The sequence below is a fragment of the Anser brachyrhynchus genome (genome assembly GCF_964034855.1).
Source record: "Anser brachyrhynchus genome assembly, chromosome: 1".
Lineage (NCBI taxonomy): Eukaryota > Metazoa > Chordata > Aves > Anseriformes > Anatidae > Anser > Anser brachyrhynchus.
This window is the reverse complement of record NC_137694.1, coordinates 202,431,975-202,447,595: the sequence shown is the minus strand read 5'-3', so window position 1 is coordinate 202,447,595 and position 15,621 is coordinate 202,431,975. Positions and strand designations below refer to the sequence as shown.

The 15,621-nt window shown below is 39.9% G+C and overlaps 1 protein-coding gene across 4 annotated transcripts in view; it reads left to right on the top strand.

Moving 5' to 3' along the window:
• LOC308182661 (uncharacterized protein) overlaps nt 1-15,621 on the top strand; it is a gene marked incomplete at its 5' end in the record, with an annotated part of 67,118 nt that overhangs the window by 41,788 nt on the left and 9,709 nt on the right. For 2 of the 4 annotated variants that reach the window (XR_013941998.1, XM_080567650.1), the window contains one exon: nt 568-642. Coding sequence is in view for 2 of the 4 variants with exons in the window: in XM_080567650.1 (XP_080423776.1) it covers nt 568-642 (75 nt within the window). Of the gene's footprint in view, nt 1-567; nt 643-1,166; nt 1,822-7,224; nt 7,304-15,621 lie in introns of those variants that run through there. The other 2 variants (XR_013942001.1, XM_080567649.1) reach the window with 2 other exon arrangements.

The window sequence follows — 15,621 nt, the reverse complement described above, 5'->3', positions numbered from 1 at the left end:
AACTCCTTTAGTGTCTTTTGCAAAGCTTACACTGCTGTTCTTGGCAGATAATGGCAAGAAACTGAATTACTGCAGTTTACCTTCTAGGCATATGCTCCAAAGACTGAGCAAAGTGTGTCAGCTGCCACGATGCAATTGCACTCACTTTGCTCTTGTGATTGTGGTCAGATGCTGTGGGTGAGCTGATGAGCAGGAACTCATGCTGCAGTAAAACAATTGTGAGCCATTGCATGAAGACAGTCCACAATCCAGCTTAGTCGAGTTCCCAACATCAATGCATTCAAGGGGGCAAATTCTACACTGTACCCTACAAGTGTGCCTTCAGGCTGAACCAAACCCACAATTAGTGTTGTCTCATAGATCAAACTAGTTTTTTAGCTCTAAGAGGCAACCAACCTGCACAAGCGGCAAATTTTTATGCTTACAAAAACATTCAATTTTTGTGTCTGGAATCCTCATAACATATATTTATTGGTCTCCTAAAATACACAATGGGCTGAGCAGATCGAATGCTTACTGAGGCTGATTAACTGCAGAACTTCTTCTTCTCCCTCCTTTTCTTTCCAGAGTCCTCTCACCAGTGACGCACAAACCATGCTCTTAGAACCACCTGAAAAACAAATCTCGGATGGCGTCAAGCTGGTAAAATGTGAAAAATAGAATTATTTTTTCAAGTGAAACAGGGTCAGAAATTTCACCATCTGAGCATTGACCTTGCACTCCTCAGCTTGTTGAATCCATGTATTGGGTCCAGGCCCAGGTGAACAAGTCAATGTCTTAAAGCCCATAAAATGGCCCATACCCATGGGATTCAGTGGAACTATGCAGCCAAGGATGCTTATTTAGCCCAAGGGGACTGGTATGATTTTAATCTAGGAGGATTTGAGCGTTACGTCTCCGGTAAAAACCTTGATAAAAGACAAAAACAAGAGAAGAAAGAAGGAAAAAAAATGACAGAAATGCAGAGAGGGAGAGAGATTGTAAATATCATTGGCAGCAAGCAGACTGGAAGCAGCTGTCTCTGGCAGACGTGTTTCATTCAGATCAAACAGAGAGCTGTGGATGTTTGGAAATAACCCACATTTACCATATATTTAACCACAAGCTTTCCGTTTGTTTGGAGGCAATCAGGGATTTATGCTCAAACAAGAACTCTTCTCACCCAGGTTTTGTTCGGAAAGCACCGTTTCCTGGCGGCACCGACGCGTGAGTGCCAGGACGCCACATGGAGTTTGTGCCATCGGCGGTGGGAGGAGGGCTCCTGTTTTCACAGCTTTTGGTCCCGCAGTCCTGGAGGAGCTGTTTCCAAAATTTACCTTTCTCCAGGAACTGAAATGCTTTCATTAGCAGGGGAAAAGGTGAAGATGACTTTGTGCTTTGGATGTGAGAGCTTTAAGCCTTTATCACTGCTAAGTCCTCAGGACTCCTGTGAGCAGTGTCTCCCATGAGGGACTCTGCCATCTGCCTTATTCTCACCAGGATGGCAAATCAGCCTGGGGACTGAGAGCCCAACCTACATCATCAGCAGAGATCCTCTGTCCTTGTTAGGGAGAACATTGAAATGCTGTAATTTTTGCCTTCCCAGCTCTGTCATGTTTCCTCCCCACACAATTTCTTTTCTTTCCAGTCCTTCCCTATGTAAAGCACTTTTTTTTTTTTTTTTCTGCACATGCACTCTAGTATTTAAATTCTAGTGTTTAAAGCTTTAAATAATATAGTAGTGCTGTTGTGTACTTGCAGGACTGTCTATGGACTCTTGTCACATCATGGCTATTAAGATCAATTGCAAGGAGAATACAAGATGATTGAATGTAATTACCTGTGTTGGAGGCTTGCCCAGACTGCTAACACCTGCATTCCTTAAAAAAAAGAGAAAAGAATATCTTTAGAAAATCTAAGAGGCAAGCTACCTTGGTGTGGACAGTGCTGAGTGTCTGCAGGCATTGCTAGTGCTCTTGAGGAAGGTTTTGAACCTGCCTTAGGGGTTCACCTTGCAAGCCATGGGGTTGCTTCAAGGATGGGCTTGCTAGTCCCAGCCTTGCTGGAAGGAGGTTGTGTGCACCTTGCAGAACTGCTCCACACCACAGATACGGTCCATGGGATCTCTAGGAGATCTAGGAGACTAGGAGTACACTGTGATTCCCTGTGATGGTAAATTGGGAAAAACCACTTGATTATCTTCTTGCATTAGGAAAACAGAGTGCTACTGAGATTGTACAAAAACAGTGGAAGATGGTGGCTTTCCAAAACAGATTATTTCAGTGGTCTGTATTACGATGTTCCAACAAAGGGTATAGGGGACAGGCCGCCAGGCACAGGGAAAAAAAGCTTCTGCTTGCTTTGCCTTATGGGGAAAAAACAGCATGAAGTTATGCCCTGAGGTACCATAATGCAGAATGGCACTGTCAGTTTCCTGAAGATCACCTTAATGTAATATGAGAGAGAGATTTTCAAAAAGGACCAAAAATATTCCCTCAGCAAAAGTCACTCATTTTTACATCACACGACAGAAAGACTGCTTCCCCAAATGATTACTCACACCAGAAAACTGTGTTCCTATTAAAAGAGATCACAATTTTGTGTTCTTATTTGAAAAAAAATACATGCATATGGGCCAGATATTGATGTGTGTAGGCACTGTGATAAATCCCCAGATGAAAGTAACAGTGCAGAATTTGCTAAAACGCTGTGATATTATGGAACACTTTCAAAAGTGTGGATTTGTTTTCCACCTTTTCCCCAATAATAAATATTGGACTCAGCAGTCAGGGCTTATAACAGAGCCACAGTAGTACTGTAAAGTGTAGGATTTACAAGCCAGATCTGTAGAACATAAATTTTCCAACAAGGGCTGTAATTATATAAAATGCTACATGAATCCAACAATGTGAAAAAATCTATTTTTAGGGCAAAAGTTTTCCAGTTATCAGGGTTTCAGTCTTTGGCTGGGAATATTAAATATCCCTGCTGGACCGAGGTGCTCAACAGCTTGCTGGAACTGGCATGTGTCTCTCTCTTGCTAACTAGACACAAGTCCCTCCCAAAACTCTGGGAAAGGCCCCATTACCAAGATGTCCTGGTCAATATTGGGATGTCTCTGGTACCGGCCCTGGTGTTAGCACAACAGATAGTCAAGGTCAGGGTGAATAGAAAGATAAAAGCTAATGGAGGGAAACAAGTTCACTATAAGAAGGGACCTGACTGACGTGTTTTCATATCCTAGTAGTTCTGAAGTGGAGAACAAGTCTTACAAAGAGCGGCTGAGGGAGCTGGGGTTGTTTGGCCTAGAGAAGAGGAGGCTCAGGGGTGACCTTATTGCTCTCAGCCTTAAAGGAGGCTGTAGGGGGGTGGGGGACTGGTCTGTTCTCCCACGTGCCTGGTGACAGGACGAGGGGGAATGGGCTAAAGTTGCACCAGGGGAGGTTTAGGTTGGATGTTAGGAAGAACTTCTTTACTGAAAGGGTTGTTAGGCATTGGAATGGGCTGCCCAGGGAAGTGGTTGAGTCACCAGCCCTGGAGGTCTTTAAATGACGTTTAGATGTAGAGCTTAGTGATATGGTTTAGTGGAGGACTTGTTAGTGTTAGGTCAGAGGTTGGACTAGATGATCTTGGAGGTCTCTTCCAACCTAGATGATTCTGTGATTCTATGATCTACCATATGTCTTCATCACAACACCTTAAAAGCTGCAGCTTGTCTCCCTGGAGCAAAGAGCAATTTAGCCTAAAACCAGGTCACTTTTAGCCTAAAACCAGGTTACTTTTAGGTCATCACTGAGAAAATCCCAGGTCTGAATGGCCACTGAGTGCATCTCAGTGGATTAAACTCCATGAAGTATTCCTTTACTTAGTATTCCTTCTTTATGAAGTTCATCCCTTCTATTGCTTTAGTTCCTGCATGTGCTTCTCTAAGTTGCGATAGGGTCAAATTCCTAAAGAAAGCCTAGAAGGGTGGTGGTCATGTGCAACAATATCTACAAATCTTAAAGAAAAAAGTAATGTGAATCTTAAAAAAAATGTGGATGTAAGCCATAAATTTAGCTTGTATAAGATAACTCTAGTTCTTTATTTTTGTTTCTGCAAACTAGAGAGAGTAGAATTGTCATACCTCACAGAAAGGTCATGGTAATAAATGCATTAAAGGGTAAAATGTGGATAAAGTAACATAACAGAAACCACTTCATACTCACATACATGAATATATATAGTTATAAATATATTTATACTTACAGAGACATGTGAAATAATAACTCCAAAAAACTTTTTTTTTTTTAGTTTTATGTTATTATTATTTTTTATTACAATTTTCACAGTTTTCTGAACCTTCTTCATGAGATGTGGAAATGACTGCTCTGTGGTTTCAAACAGTCTCCAAATGTCTCCCACCAATTCTTTACATTAGACAAACCTCCACTGGAAATTTGCCACTGAATTTTCAAAGGATAGTAACCTGCCTTTGTGTTCTTTTTTAGAAATTTAATCAATCATTTTCCATTTGCACATTTGTGATACTAAAAATGACTTTTTGGTGCTTTCCTCTTTGAAGCTATGCATTTTTCCTTCCATAGATGTAGTTTCCAAAGCTCATATTTGTCACTCCAGCACAGCAGAGCTGAATGAGCTATTTAGCTATATAATAAAGTAACAATGAATGAAGCAAGAGGACCAATTGAACTGATGCTATTATTTCAACAAAATCCTTTCAGCAATTGCCTCTCTCTTCATAGAGACCTTCACGGCATTATTTCACTAAATGACACCATGAATGTAATTACTTTGATTCAGAGTGTTGGAATCACACAGGTAACAAATTACACCGCCCCCTGATGAGCAATAATTCAATTATTCAGTGGGCTTATAACAGTTTGAAATAGCCTATTCTCATTTCACAAACATCATATTTACTGCTGGAAATAAACCACTTCTGCAAAGTGAAATATTAGATCTATATATCTTAGCACATGTAAACTCCCAAATGGATCACCACATAACCGCATACCTTTGTTGTTTTTAATATTAAAGGGACTGCAAAGATGCTGAGCCTCTTGGGTTACTCCATTTCAGTAGATGTGTACATATACTTTGCCTACTTACTACTCGGTGAATCAAGATTTTATAATAAGTACCGAGCAGCAACTGTGCACAGAGTGAGGTTTGATCTCAGTGGCACCAGTGCTATTGGAATTCATCTCTAACTGGAAGCAGAGTCGAGATGTGTATCCAAAGAGACATTCTTTGGACATGACTCTTCGCTTCTGTGCTCCAGCATAAATGAAGCATATAGCACTGCTGAAGCCAAGGCAGTATAAAAGAGGGGTGAAGAGGGGAAGAAACAACTCTGCTGAAAGGTCAATTCAAAGTTAAGCTTTTTGGGTAAGATGTGTAAAGCCTGGTGAGATTTTCAAATGCTCTCTCTCTCTCTCTCTCTCACACGCGCACTCTCTCGCGCTCTCTCTCTCTCTCTCTCTCTCCCTCTCTTTCTCTCTCTTATTTAGGTGTCTTAATCAACTGTCTGTGATTTATACAAGCCCTATTCAGCTCAGAAAAGACTTTCTCTAGGATAACTGCAGGAAGCATCAGTGAGGAACTTCCAGGCCATAACTGCTGGGTTTGGTCCTAAACAAAAGCAGAAGCATCTGCTGTAACCCCGTTTTTGATCTAATACTTGCCAGCTTGGACTTTTTCTCCAGCATGTGGCATATATAGATTCCATTTCTGTGTTTGTCTGAAGATGTCCAAACATCTACTTCCTAGGGAGTGCTTTGACAACCTGGTTAACAGTGAATTGATTGAATAGTTCTCAGTCTTTACTGTGGAAGCTGTAGCATTATACATGAAGTATTTAAAGATGTGTAAATCTCGGAAGAGCAAGACGTGTTCCACAAGTTCTCCGCTGAGAGGCAGAGTATGCTGCTGAGAGTGGAGGGGGCAGAGGGCTGACTGCCAGCCGCTTCTATTAAATTATCATTACAACAAGGTGATTTTCCTCTCAGGTGAGGATTCAGTCCCTAGACAATGGAATCATTCTGTCTCTGTCAAAGAATCTCCTCAACCAGAACTAACGTCTGGTATTGTAGTATATTTTTCCTAGCTTCGTTTAAAAGCAATGGTCATTTAGATAGTTTTGTAAATGTCAGTGTCACAAGGTGGATGTAAAAATATCAATTTATGACTTGCAATAACTGAATTCCACAAAGGCAATGTACCAAAACTATGTAATAAATGGTCACAAAGTTATAATAAGATGAGGGATGAGTCCCCCAACAGAAAATGAGAAAAACGAAAACAGATGAAGAAGAAAATTAAGCTGATTATCTACCAAGACTCTGTACTGCTCACCAGTATTTGGACACACATCTCCATAACTGTAAAAATCTGCAAGACTGTGAGCCTGCATAAAGCATTATAGACTACTGTGCACGTATAGAAATGCAAATCCACATGCAAGGAAGTATAATCAAAGACCAAAATTTTTCATGTGTTTTTCAGAGGAAGGAAGAAAGTTTTTGGTGACCTAAAGTTTCCAATGATAATGCCTGTCATCTCTAGAAATCTATGTCCTTTTTTTTCCTAATGACATTACTTTCTTATGTGGTAATTTCCAGGCAAAGATCTTAGTGCAAGTTTATCCTCAAACAAAATTTAGCTCCCCTAAGTGAAACCTGATAATGCAGCTATGAAGTCCACAATTTCTGTCCCTATTTTAAAATGAAGATACTGGATAATAAAGACTTCAGAAGTCCAGCTTATCAAAATGCAGTGAAGTAGCAGCTTGGAAAACAATGGAAAACTCGGTCTGAACTGAGCATCACCACTCTAGCTCTTAATTTCCTTAAAGCTAAGCATGTTGTATGTTATTTTTGTGGAATTAGGAACTAAACTTTTACTACCTATCATACAGAGATCTCTGTCTAGCTTAAAGATGTTTAAGTAGCACTACTCTGCTTAGAGAGGAAGAAATTCTCATACCTACAAAAGTAAGGCTAAGTTTTAATCACTCCTTTAAAGTAAATAGCAAACCTCTCTTTGAGTGTGAGGCTCTGAACTGACCCACCTACACCATGAGTCAAAACAGTGTTGACTGTTCCCCACAATGTACCATTTGTGACAGATATTTTAGCAATCAAAATTATAAAATTAATAAAAATTTCAATGGATTAGAAAACAGAAAAGATCAGCTTGTCTGCTGTTGTCTGTCCTGTCCTGATTGCAGTTTATGTATTTAAGGGTCCAGTCCTGAAGAACGTTTGAGGTGGAATTCAATCCCCAAAATTCCTGCTAGGATCCCTCCCGGTTCTGAAGGTGAATAACTCCATCAGCTCATTTTTTATTTACTTATTTTTTAATTTTGGTGTGACCCAGACACTTACAGACCAGCTTGGCCTTTCTGTCATGCTTAACTTTGTGATCCAGATGTCAGACTTTCCTGTGCCCACCTCCCTTGAGGGATTTTCTCAGGATCAGAACACGTGAGACACGGTTCTGTAAGAATAGTCTCCAAGACATTTGCTACTGCCTTCTGAAACTCAGTTGAAGAAGAGTTTTTCTTCCTCTTAAACAGTAGTATTTGGAAGCAGAAGACCTTTCCCCTTTTGACAGATGTCAGCTCCCCAGTTGCCAGCATTCAGGGAAATTCTTTGCCTACCCAAGTGCACATAGGTATTGGGGGGGAAGTGGGAGGGGGAATTCAACTCCCCTTCTCAGTGCAACAATTCAAGATTCATTGTCTTGGTGATGCAACAGAGCATGAACATGGCACTGTAGTTTATTGAGCAGGGCAGTTGTTCAGGGTAGGAGAGATCTCTGCTGTAGTTAATTCTAATGCTTTCTCAAATGATTAATATTAAACTCTACTCCAGAGTCAAGCACATAAAATTTAGATGTCAGTGCAGTCATTGACTAAGTTTATTTTTGGAGTTAGTGCAAAATGTAATGTTTGCAACCGTGTTTTGGCTAGATGGAAGTATTTATGTATAACAATACATTTGAAAACACAATTTTGTAGGAAGGAATTGCCATGCTAGTTTATGCCTTGGTTTATGCTAGGTAAGAATGCCTGCTACAAATTCTGCAAGGCTTGCTGGGTTACATTTGACAGTCATCCTTATCAGCTTTTCCTCATGATCAAATAAAATGAACCTCTGACTGGTATGATGTTGATGACCTAAGCTCCAGTTCTAGTGAGCTGGAGGGAAATGTATTGAGGACCTAGAACTAGACATTCACGAAGAGACATCACCTGGCAGCTCACTGTACATTTTAAATATTTTATTACAAAAAATGGGCAATCAACATGGGTGCTAAGCCACCAATTTTTTTTTCCCCCAGATTTTATGGGAAATCAGTTGAGAGTTGCTCATTCATATTCCAAGAGAAAGATAAAATCATAGAATCATAGAATGGCTTGGATTGGAAGGAATATTAAAGGTCATCCAGTTCCAACCCCCATACAACAGGCAGCGATGCCACCCATTAAATCAGGCTGCCCAGGGCCTCATCCAACCAAGAATTTCCTCCTAACATCTAATCTAAATCTCCTCTCTTGTAGTTTAAAACCATTCCACTTTGTTGTGTCATTATCTGACTGAGCAAAAAGATGCTCTCCACCTTGAACTTGGGGGAGTGATAAGCTCCCAGCTCGATGTTGAATTTGTGTGGGACTTGCTGCTGCACCTGCATGTACATAAGTCTAAGGGGCCCAATGGCATTCATCCCACAGTACTGAAAGAGTTAGATGATGTTACTGCAAGACCTCCCTCAATTATTTATCAGTGGTCTTGGGAATATGGAGAGCTCCCAGTTGACTGGAAGTTTGCTCATGTTATTCCATTTCTCAAGACGGGTAAGAAAGAAGACCCTAGTAATTATAGGCCTGTCAATCTCACTTTGGTGCCTGGCAAAATTATGGAGAAGATTATTCTGGGAATTACTGAAAAAAACTTGAAAGACAATATAGTAATTGGTCAAAACCAACATGGGTTCATGAAGGGGAAGTCATGCCTTACAAACTTAACATCTTTTATGGCAAACAATTCATTCACTACTTACTATCAACAGGCAGGTGTCCAGCCACCTCCAGGAAAGCAGGGCTCATCATGCCTAACAGTTCCTTGGGAAGGCAAACACCACCACTCCAAACATCTCCCCCTTCCTCCTTTATTCCAGCTTTTATTGCTGAGCATGACACCAAACAGTATGGGGCATCTCTTTGGCGAGTCTGGGTCAGCTCCTGGCTGTGTCAGAACTGGAGCCAGTCTCTTTTCAGTTGTGCCCAGTGAGAGGACGAGAGGCAAGGGGCACAAATTGAAGTACAGGAGTTTCTGGCTCAATATGAGAGGGTGCTTCTTTACTGTGAGGGTGACAGAGCACTGGAACAGGCTGCCCAGACAGGTTGTGGAGTCTCCTTCTCTGGAGATGTTCAAAACCCAACTAGATGCCATCTTGCACAACATGCTTTAGGTGATCCTACTTGGCAGGGGGGTTGGACTAGATGATCTTCAGGGGTCCCTTCCAACCTCAGCTATTCTGTGATTCTCTGTCCCTTCCCAGCTCCTTGTGCACCCCCAGGTACTTCGCTGGCAAGGCAGCACCAGGAGCTGAGAAGTCCTTGGCTCTGTGTGAGCACTGCTCTGCAACAGCTAACCGTCAGTGTGTTATCACTACTGTTTTCACCAAAATCCAAAACACAGTATCATATGAGCCTCTGTGAAGAAAATGAACTTCATTCCAGCCCAAATCATGACAGTCCCTTCAATGATTCCATGATTCTATGATATGTGACTCTCTGTGGTACTACAGTGGCCACCAAAATGACTATCAACAAAGACAATGAGGAGTCTTATGCCAAGATAGTTGCATTTCTGAAGTAAGGGAGATATTTTTGGGGAAATCCTCTGCTTCCTTTTGTCTTATTACATAATTTCAGAGTCTGATCCAAGGCTTGCTAAAACAAGGAGACTGGCAGATCACAGTTTGCTTTGGATTAAAGTAAAATCAGAAGTCCGAGCTTCTCAAACCTTGCCAGACTTATTTTATGAAATATCCTACCTGGACTTCTCTCATACCAAGATATTTTGTGGATCCCTGATCTGGAGCCCACAGACCTGAAATCCATAAGGAATGGATAAGAAAATTCTGGAGGAATTTTATGGAGGAAATTTTTCCTATTCCATAGATTCACATGACAGACTAGAAATTCACTATAAACCCCATCAAGCTAATGAACAAGGCTAATGAAGAATTTCCTTCCAGATCTAAAATGAAAACTCCCAGATCTTCTTTTCTTGAGATAATTTGTGTTTACTGCTGATTTTAGACAGTCTCTGAAAATCCATGTCAAGCTGTCATTTTATAATTAACATGGGTTGCCAAAAACTGAAATATCTTTGGATGTCGCACTTTAGAAAACTAGAGAAGAAATTTCCACAACTGTGAAAGGAGGAGGATTATTCTTCCAAGACAGTAATTAAGTATCTGGTACTGATATATTTTGTGACCAACACTAATATTATCATGAGCACATTTGGATTCACTTTTCCAGTTGTAACTGTTAGATGTAAACATTATGTGACTAACTAAAGGATAAGTTAGTGGCTTGAAAATTTTGTCCCATAGTAATTTCTGTGATTTTGCAATTTTATTTTATCTCAAATTAAGAGTATTTTTTAACAGATCACATTGTAAATTTTTTTCATTTATACTCAAATTCATTGTTCTACCGTTCAGAATATATTCTGTAATAATACTTCAGTGTAAGAATGATACAGCAGTGATAAACTCCAAACATTTTAAATAAATCAAAAAGTTTGAAAATTAAGAAAATTGCTAAATGATTGCTCCATGTTTTTATTGCATAGAATCAGCATTTTCAGATGGAAAATTGTGCCTTTGAAAGATGTTTCGATCATATTTTACTATTTTGACATATTATCACTGGGAAACATTTTTTTCTTATAGTGTTACAAAAATTTTGCCGTAATTGGAATGCTAACTAATTATGAAGCCTAGTCTACACACCAAAGCTCTGAAACTTCCTGTTCTCATTCTGAAGAGATATACATTGTCTATTTTTCCAATCACAAGGGACAAAATTTGATATTGATTTTTTTTTTTCAGGTCATCTAAAAGCATAGCATTATCACTTCTCCAATTTTAGAAATTGGGAAACTGAGGCGCATGTGAAGACAGCAACTTGGCTGTGTCATCTCTTCTTGGTCTTTTCATTCCACCTGAAATTTGAAGGCTATCAGTGTTTATTTTATAGCATATTTTTCCTTTTCTTCACCCATAGATATACATAAAAAAAAATATTTATTTTTTTCTTCTCAGAGGTGAAGGTAAAAAAAAGCTAAGGGGCATAATGTCACTGAGCTGTATAGAATTATTGGTCCTAATGCAGACAGGTACTATTGCTTTTGTGCACTCTGTCATAACCACAGGATTAAATTTTATGCTACCATAGAGAGGATATTTTTATTCTCCTGCCATACCTATTGGAAAGCTATCGAATCTTAATCAAAATACACCTAAAAATGGAGATTTTTACCTATCAGTATTCTATTGCAAAAATGTTTGGATCAAGAGAGGCCAATGACCAGACAGATAGAAGGGTATAATTGAATAGAACAGTTCAGTTGGAAGGGACCTTCAAAGATGATATCCTAGAATCCTAGAATCCTAGAATCACAGAATGGTTTGGGTTGGAAGGGACCTTAAAGCCCACCTAGTTCCAACCCCCTGCCATAGGCAGGGACGCCTCCCACCAGACCAGGTTGCCCAAAGCCCCATCCAGCCTGGCCTTGAACACCTCCAGGGATGGGGCATCCACAGCTTCTCTGGGCAGCCTGTGCCAGGGCCTCACCACCCTCTGAGTGAACAATTTCCTCCTGGCCTCTAATCTAAATCTCTTCTCTTTTAGTTTAAAACGTTTCCCCCTTATCTCATCACTAACTGTCCTTGTAAAAAGTCACTCTCCGTCTTTTTTATAAGCCCTCTTTAAGTATTGAAAAGCCACAATAAGGTCACCCTGGAGTTATCTCTTCAGGCTGAACATCTCCATCTCTTTCATTCTTCCTTCATAGTAGAGGTGCTTCAACCCTTTGATCATCCTTGTACCCATCCTCTGGACCCAATCTAACAAGTCCATATCTTTCATGTTCTGGGGACCCCAGATCTGGATGCAGTACTCCAAGTCAGACTCCTGGAGTCCAACTGCCTGACAGTCTAACTGCCTGACCACTTCAGGGCAAACCCCAAACTAAAGCATATTAATGAGAGTGTTGTCCAAATGCCTCTGAACTGTGACTGGCATGGAGCATCAACCACCTCCGTAGGAAGCCTGTCCCAGTGTCTGAGCACCCTCATGGCATAGAAATTTTCCCTCATGCCCAGGCTGACCCTCCCCTGGCCCAGCTCTGTGCCGTCCCTGTGTGTCCAGCCATCGGTCCCAGGGAGCAGAGACTGGCACCTCCCTCAGAGCTTCCCCCCTCAGGGGGCTGCAGGGCACAGTGAGGCCTCCTCACAGCCTCCTCCTCTCCACACTGGGCACCCCAAGGCTCCTCGGCCTCTCCTCACAGTACATGCCTTCCTGCCCTTCTACCAGCACTGCTGCCCTCCTCTAGGGGAGTACCTTAACATCCTTTTTGCATTGTGGAGCCCAGAACTGCACACAATATTTCAGGTGAGACTGCACCAACACTAAATAAAGTGGGAGAATCATCTCTTTTTACCAGCTGGCCATGTTGTGTTTAATGCATCCCAAAATGCAGTTTGCCCTCTTGGCTGCTGGCTCATGCAGAGTGTGCTATCAACCAGCAAGCCCAAATCCCTTTCTGCTGAGCTGCTCTCCAGATACTTATTTCCCAATGCTCATTTTCTGGCATTACTCTTTCCCACATACAGCACCCAGAATTTACCACTGTTGAACTTCATGCCTTTGCTGATCTTTTAGTGCTCCAATGTGTCTAGATCCCTCTGCAAGGCCTCTTGTCCCTCCAGGGAGTTAACAGCACTTCTGGCTTAGTGTCATCTACAGATTTGCTGAGGATGCATTCCACTCCTCCATCCAGATCCTGGATAAAAATGTTGAACAGGACTGGCACTAGAATTGAGCCCTGGGGAACACCACTAGTGACTGTCCACCAGCCAGCTGTAGCCCCATTCACTATGACCATTTGAGCTCTAACATTGAGTGAGTTCACCACCCAGTGTAGTGTTCATCCTACTCTATTCATCTCACAGTTGGACAATCTGTCCAGAAGGATGCTGTGAGGGACAGTATCAAAGGCTTTACTAAAATCCAGACAGATCAAATCCACCACCTTCCCTTCATCCACCAAGCAGGTGACCTTATCCTACAAGGACATCAAATTACCAAGGCAGGATTTTCCCTTCAGGAACCCTTGTTGACTATGTCTGATAATAGCTTTGTTCTTTAACTGCCTTTCTATATCTCCCAGGATGATCTTCTTCATAACTTTTCCAGGAACTGAGATTAGACTAAGAGGTCTGTAGTTTCCTGGGTCTTCTCTCATGCTCTTTTTGTAGATGGGTATAACATTGTCTAGCTTCCAGTCGACAGGGACCTCCCCAGACTCTCAAGACCCTCTCAAATTGTTGAGAGTTGGCCAGCTATAAGGTCCACTAACCCCTTCAGTACTCTGGGACGAATCCTATCAGGCCCTGAACATTAAGTATAGGACTTATGAACATTAAGTATAGTATGCTCTGTATAGCAAGTACAATTGCAAAATATTTATTTAGGAATGTATTTCAAACCTGTGTATAAGTATGATATGTAGAGATATCAGAGCTGAAATGTCAGATGCCTCCAAGTCTAGCAGCTCAAAAAAGATAGGGGCATCTTTTCCCCTCTCCAAAGAGGACCTCAGCTCTGAACCTGAGGTGTTTTCACCTCAGAAGCACATTCATCCCCTCCAAAGTGTATCTTTGTAGTTGCAGAGCTTGCAAGGACTCAAGAGTGAGGCTTGTCAGCCTTCCTCTGTGTGAACTTTTTTTTTACCTGCCTGCAGCTTTACTTCATTTAGCTGTGACAGCAATTTTTTCTAATTGATCAGGTTTTTATGCCTGATGTTACTTCTTTATCTTTCTAAGGTACCACTGTAGTTGTATGTACATAGCAGCAATGATTAATAAGCACATGATTTTGTACAAAATTAAATATTTATGAGTAACACGATGATGCACTGTAGAGAAATACAGTCCTGGTATGAGAGTAGAGGTCTCGAGAACTGGAGACACAACATGGGATACAGAGAAACAGAGATATGGGATAATAGGAGATGGTGCACAAGCTGACACTATAAACAACTCAGAAATGGTCAAAGAAGTGTAGACTTGCAGCTGGACTAAAAAGGCTTTAGAGGTTCAAAGAAATAATAGCTAACATATAAGTGGCACCAAATACAGTAAATTCAGGTGTAACATGGAGATGGAAAACAATGAAGAAAAAGAAAGCTTTAAAAGCATGTTAGCAAATAGATTAAAATAACCCCAAGTGGATCCTGATGGAGGAAAAAGAAACCATCATCATGAGCATTTCCTCCTGGAGGACTCCAGAGGCTGATGACTCACTGTCCTACACTCTCTATCTGTTTGTACCTACTGATTTTAAGATCAGATGATCAATGGAAGGGTAAGCATAATATTAGGAAAAAAAAAAAAGAGAAAAAGAAAAAAAAGAAAAAGAAAAAGGAAAAAGAAAAAAAAAGAAAAAGAAAAAGAAAAAGAAAAAGAAAAAGAAAAAGAAAAAGAAAAAGAAAAAGAAAAAGAAAAAGAAAAAGAAAAAGAAAAAGAAAAAGAGAAAGAGAAAGAGAAAGAGAAAGAGAAAGAGAAAGAGAAAGAGAAAGAGAAAGAAAAAGAAAAAGAAAAAGAAAAAGAAAAAGAAAAAGAAAAAGAAAAAGAAAAAGAAAAAGAAAAAGAAAAAGAAAAAGAAAAAGAAAGAAAAAGAAAAAGAAAAAGAAAAAGAAAAAGAAAAAGAAAAAGAAAAAGAAAAAGAAAAAGAAAAAGAAAAAGAAAAAGAAAAAGAAAAAGAAAAAGAAAAAGAAAAAGAAAAAGAAAAAGAAAAAGAAAAAGAAAAAGAAAAAGAAAAAGAAAAAGAAAAAGAAAAAGAAAAAGAAAAAGAAAAAGAAAAAGAAAAAGAGAAAAAAAGAAAAGAAACTGTGTTTGTCAGAATTTAAATTATAATATTAATATTATTGAGATTTCTAACTGTTATGGTGTGTTCTTTCTTTTTCTATGTTAATTGTATCTAGACTAATAATGATTGTTGAATTAAACTGTTAAGATTTCACTTATATAAGTTTTGGCTTTTATATATAAGGTGTGTTTCTTTTTGCCCATAAACTAGATTTTGAGCATACAAAAGGAAACCTCTCTGGGGTCAGCGTATGTATTAGATTATTATTTGTGCCATAGATTTCCAGGCTATTTGTTTCTGATAGTATATAAATTTCAGTTTACTGACACCTTGCAGCTCTGACTTGGTTTTTAGCTGTGATTTATCCTACTAATATATATTGCCAGGAATATTTCTTTGTTTTAGCTTATTTTTATAGACATTTTTATAACCTATTGCTTTAATAATTCAGATCAATTGCTTATCCT